Source organism: Vigna angularis, chromosome 8, assembly GCF_016808095.1.
Source record: "Vigna angularis cultivar LongXiaoDou No.4 chromosome 8, ASM1680809v1, whole genome shotgun sequence".
NCBI classification, from domain to species: Eukaryota; Viridiplantae; Streptophyta; class Magnoliopsida; order Fabales; family Fabaceae; genus Vigna; species Vigna angularis.
In genome coordinates this window covers 14952579-14958611 of record NC_068977.1, presented here as the reverse complement: position 1 = coordinate 14958611, position 6033 = coordinate 14952579, and the positions used below count along the sequence as shown (strand labels likewise).

The window sequence follows — 6033 nt, the reverse complement described above, 5'->3', positions numbered from 1 at the left end:
TCTTGTGGACTATGGTTTCCAACACATGTTTTTTGTTTTAAGAGGCGAATCCATAGTTGTGCTTCAAAGATTGATCAAGCTAAAACATTGGGGCTTGTCATAGAATAAAAATTGTTTGACAAATATAAGTGAAAAAGAGAAACTCAAATTCTTAATTGTGGAAGAGTTTACAAATTCTTAATTGTGGAAGAGTTTATATTCATGTTCTGAAGCAAGTACTGTTACCTACCAGAAACAATATTAATCTCAATATTAATCTAGTTTAAAGTAAATCCCTACCGATTTACTTTAACCTAAAATATTGAGTTCTTGTGTAACTAGTCGCATTAAAGTGGTTTTATGTATGATATGTTTTATATAGTAGACCAAAGTTGAACATTTTTCACATTGTTACTGGCATTGGACCAAGGTGTGGTCCATTTAACATATTGGTATTGGTAGACACTTATAATACCGACTTCGTGATCACATTTGTTGGACCTAAGAATCCTGGTTCGAAAAAAAAAAGACATATAAAACCTATTTTTATTTTGGAAGACATACAAAATGCAGTTTCTTCCTGCACTCTCAATTTTTTTTTTCCATTTTACCTTTTTCATATTATTCCGAAAGTATAAAATTATTTCTAAATTATACAATCTATAATTTATTTTTCTTCAAAAATAAAATGGCTTCTAGAATACAAAATTTGGAAATTATTCCAGATTATACATTTAAGAAACTGTTTTAGAAATTATTTCTAAATTGAAAAAATTTAAAGTTATTTTCAAATTAAACAATCGGAAAATGTAAAACAACCCTTATATTATAAATCCGGAAAGAATAAATGGAAAAAGATTATGAGAGTGCAGAAAACATTATAGAGGTGCAGAAAGAAAGTGTCCACGTGTATGGTATTTTACCACACATGAACATTTCCGAAGAAATATAGATATTATTAACTTTCCCAACTTAAAATATACATCCTATAAGTGTTAATATTGGATACAAATTTCGAAAATTTAAATTCTATATGACTATAATTTCAAACATTATATATATAAAACTGCATCATTCACATAAAGAAAAACCACATACTTTATTACATAACAACTAGTAAAAGGCTAGAGATATCACATTAATCCCCCAGAATCTCAAACACCCAAAAACTTATTGAAGAGTGCATGGAATTTGTTCATATCCTTGGGAGGAAGAGCCACAATAATACTCACCCCATCACCTCCATCAACAGGAGGAAACAACAGAATAATATCCTTCCTATGGTACACCACAGGGCAACAATACTTAGGCTTCCCCCATGGAAACTCCACCTCCTCAAACCCTAATCTCCACCACGATGACACCAAAACCTCCCCATTTGGAAACCCTTTGTTCATCTCTCCCCAGTCAATGATCGACCTTGCGTACTCATTCGTCATCCTAGTTGCACCCTCACGCACTGCTTCAACCAACCTCATGAACGGCCATTCTTCTACCTCCCGACACGTTGCTGTGGCATACGCCGTTAACACTGCGTTACCCGTGTAAGATTTCGGCAAAGGAGGCTCCAACCTCGAACGTATATCCACAGCATACAGAATCGTCGATGACCTATTAGGGTTCCTATCATCATCGCATGACAGTGCCTTGCATCTCCATATGTGGGCGGTGATAGCGTTAAAGCCTGTGATGCGTGTGGTTTTGTCACCACCTACTGAATTTCTCGCCTCTTCCTTGAGCTTTGTGATGTCGTTTGTGGTTAGTTTGAAGACCTTGAAGTGAAGCTCTTCCGTTGAAGCTTCGAAGATGTTGGACTTGGGGAGGTCGTTCAGCTTCAGCATCTCCGGGTGTGGGAAGGTGACACGTGGCGGGGATCGTGCCGCCAGCAGGTGCCTGTCATGGCACGGCGTCACTGCCAAGGGCTTTTTAGCGGCTATGGAAGCGACGTTGTCAAGGAAGGTCTTGAAACTGAGGCCGTCGAATGTAGTGTGGCTTGTGGAAATGCCAATGGCAAAACCACCACATTTGAAGGATGTTATCTGTGTCAGAGAGAACATTTTTTATAAGTTTTATTATTAATATGTTTACTCAAGATTAAAAGAAGTAAAATTTATTATTTGGTTCCGTAAATTTTAATTTTTAGCCTGTTTATAAAGAAATTTAACCCATGAAAAAACTTATTTTTCCTTCTTTTTCTTCTTATAAAAAGTGTTTATAGAAAAATATGTATAAACAAATCCATGATGTCTATATTTTTCACACATTTTCTCTAATCTATACTCTCACAACAATTTCTATACAATAATTTAAAGTGAGCCCTTTTATAAAAGTGCAAAAATATAGAAGTGATTAATTTCTTTTCTTTAGACTAGTATGCTTCACAACTTTTTATCATACCAAAATATAATACACAATTATAAAAAGTATTTTTTATTTATTTTATAAATATTTTTTTACTATAAATAGTTATTTTAGTTTTAAAAACATAAATAAATGAAAAATGGTCAAATTGAAAAATAGTCATATAAAAGATAAAGTTAATAAAATAATTATTTTAATTTAAAAAAATATTTATGATAAAATTGGAAAACGAAATATGTATAGATTTAAAAAACAATACTTATTAAGAGTATAATTAAAAAACTGAGATGTGTAAAAAAGGTTAAACCTCCTTTATATAATATAATGGTATAGATAAAAATCCAGTGGTCTAAATAACATAGTTTTTTTTATAATAGTATGGACGAAAGAAGCAACAACTAGCAATACAAGAATCGTTTATATGTTAATTTATATATATATATATATATATATATATATATATATATATATATATATATATATATATATATATATATATAACACATAAGTCCAAATCACCGACAAATTTTTTTATTATAGTAGCTATAATTAATAATATTATAAATTTATTGTTTTAGATATACACATAAATTCAAATGTTTTAAAATAGTGATTAGATGTATTTCCAACAACCCTCTTAATTCGAAGTGTAATTGTAGTTAATAGTTCACTTTTGGGGAGAATGACTAGGAGTTTAATTAATAAACTTTATAATAAATCAATAATATGCTTAACAATTAATACAATTAAAATTAGTTTATTTTTAATATTTCGAGAAAAAAGGTTTTCTTATGTAAAGTTATAGAGAAAAAGTATATCATCTAGTTATAAATATAAGGGATAATACTTTTTAACTTCTGTAATATCTATGTTAAAAGTTTAAAAAATAAACGGCTGAATGTAGAAATAATTAAATTAACATGCCTGTAACATTCTAAGAAGCAATAATGTTCAATATAATAATTCTGAAATACTGCATCCAAATATAATAGAGCTTTATTTTTTGTTAAAAGATCATATCATATATCTATCATGCAAAACTTTCATTAAGAGGTTTTTAGAAAGCTAAATTCTATCATCGAATAAAACTGGGATTAACTTTATCCAATAATAATAAAAATATGAAGACTATCAAGTTAAAAATATGTACTGCACCTTAATTGTGTTGTTCATATTTCTTTTCTTTATTCCTATAAAAAAAGTGAATTGTACAAAGCAGTTAGTGAGTAACTATCACATTAATCTTGTTCAGAATTCAATTATTTGGTCTTAAAGTTTATACAATTTTTTTATTGTCTGAATATCATAAAGAACCGATTTGAATGGTTGTGACGTTGTAATCAAGGAATATGTGATGTCAACATCGGTTGGTAATTAAATTTAATGATACAACCGAAGGCTTGTTTCTCTCTTTTTCTTTGTCCATAAAAAAAGTGTAATTTCCGTAGTTTTATATTTTCTATTGAACTCAAATTTATGTTTAATAAATTTCAATTATTTAAGTCATGTAACTATTTTAAAATATATTTATATTTAAAGTTGCCATCCTTTTCAATAAATATAATTAAAGATAATTTAAGAAAAAACATGTTTTTTTTTAATTTTGTATGAAAGTAAAAGTAGCAAATAATATATCATCAATGTAAAAATAGGTAATTTTATTTATAATTGAGTCTAGATGTGCAGTATTAAAGAGCAAAACATTTTTTTAAATATAAAGATAATTATGAATTTATATGAGATAAAATATGTTAATATGCATTGTAGATATTGTGTTTTTTTTATGGGTAATGTTAGTTGTTTATCTTTTGTCAGTGAAGGATTTGAATCTATAATTTATTTTTTCAAATCCATTAAATTATATTTTTAAATTATTAGTTGAAAAAAAAATTCATTTTTTCTTCTAATTTTTATCAGTAAATCATCATTATATCTATTTTAGATATTGAGTTGGAATAATTGATATTGTAAATTGAATAAAAGTTGAGAGATTGAGATTCATTTAATTGCAGGAACTTCATAATGTGACAGCGTAGTCGGCTAACTGTATTTGAAGGCTTTAATTTTCCACTACTATTATTATTGGAACTAAAAGCCAAAATAGCCTAATAAAGAAATCACATGGAAACACGCAATAACAGTTCTTTTTATGTTTTTTTAAAATGAAATGTTTTGTTTCAATAATTATTTAACTAGGATACTTTACCCTAAAATTAAACCACTTTTTGTAGCTGATTCTTTTACGAAAATTAGTTTTTGCTCCTTTTTTTTGTTTTCAGAAGGTTTATTTTCAACATTTGATCTCTCAAATCTTATTTAGCATTGTCCTTTTAAAATTTTAATTATTTTTATTTTAAGACATATACGATTTTGAACTTTCTAATGATAATCTATGCCCTCAAATATACCTTGTGAAAATAACAAATATTATAATTCGAAACGAAAGGGATATGAAGAAACTGAAACACATTGAAATGAAAATAATAATAATAATAATAATAATATTACTCTTATTATAAATTTAATATACCAAAAAAAGACATAAAGGTTTTAATAAAAGTAATACATTATCTTTTTCCATTTAGAAAACTTATATAAATAATTCCAGAAACTTTTTAACCAAAACCAAACTTAATTTTGTAATAGTAATCATACATATAATATATAATCATCAAGAATCATGATTTAAAAAGTTTATCTTCGTCACAAAAAAGCTGTTCTAATAACTAGATGTATAGAAAAATATAAAAAAAGAGAGTAAGAAATGGCAATAATTAAACAACAAGGAGGGTCATTGATAACTATTTATCAGATATGTTTTTAACATGATTTACTAGTTAAAAATATTAAAAATGATAATACAAATTTTAAAATAGAAATGAGATCCATCACATTTTGCAACTTTAATAATTTTGAATAAGTAAGAAACTATATTTAAAAGAATACGGCCGCATAGTATATTAGTAACATGACGCAGTATATTAGTAACATGACAGTTCAATTAACAATTACGTTCATTTGATAATTGATAATACATTGTAAGAGGAAAATAATTATAAACAAAATATTTTTTTGTATTTATAAGAAAAAGACAAAACACTGAAAATAATGTCAAATAAATATAAAAGAATTTTAGGAATAAAAATATCATTGACAATAATGGATAATGTATATGTACCTGGGCAACACACAGAGGATCATCACCCTCTTTAAGAAAATTCTTGTTCTTGTGCACCAATTGTGCAAAGGCTGTGTTTGGATAATCCAAATCCCCTATCTGATCCAGTTTGTATTGACTGGAAGCGACCACAAAGCCTGCCCCTTCTGGAGTACAATCCATCTCTAACCTTTGGGTTTCAGGGTGTACCTTCAATCTTCCACCCAAGAAGTCATAAACGACAAGGGCATCCTCTAGGGCATTCTTGAGCATTTCAGTGACAACATGGGGAGGAAAATCATTGTTGGATCCGAAGAAGTGAACCGTTTCAACATCAAAGGTGAGGACCTTGTCTATGTTGGACAAGAACATGGACTTTTTCTCAGTCTCTTTGGATGGGAAAATCATGGAGGAGTTGTGGATGGTCACCTTAAGGTCTTCGAGTAGAGGAGGAGAATCGTGGTCATAAGCAGTTCCCATTTTTGTGTCTCTGTCTAATGTTTTTGGCTGTGTTTGTGTTTAAAATAAAGTGGGTG

The 6033-nt window shown here is 28.5% G+C and overlaps 1 protein-coding gene across 2 annotated transcripts; it reads right to left on the bottom strand.

Annotated features, from left to right (window-relative positions):
- Nucleotides 1-866: 866 nt before the first annotated feature.
- Nucleotides 867-6033, bottom strand: LOC108344777 (acyltransferase GLAUCE). 2 transcript variants are annotated; one of them, XM_052867412.1, is made up of 3 exons: nucleotides 5519-5656; nucleotides 3496-3530; nucleotides 867-2018 (listed from the first exon to the last, which is right to left on the bottom strand). In XM_052867412.1, the coding sequence occupies exons 2-3, from the start codon at nucleotides 3511-3513 to the stop codon at nucleotides 1134-1136; spliced, it is 903 nt and encodes a 300-aa protein (XP_052723372.1). In that variant the 5' UTR covers nucleotides 3514-3530; nucleotides 5519-5656; the 3' UTR covers nucleotides 867-1133. The 2 variants fall into 2 exon arrangements, with proteins under 2 accessions (XP_052723372.1, XP_017438755.1); XM_017583266.2 differs by lacking the exon at nucleotides 3496-3530 and having other exon boundaries at nucleotides 5519-6033.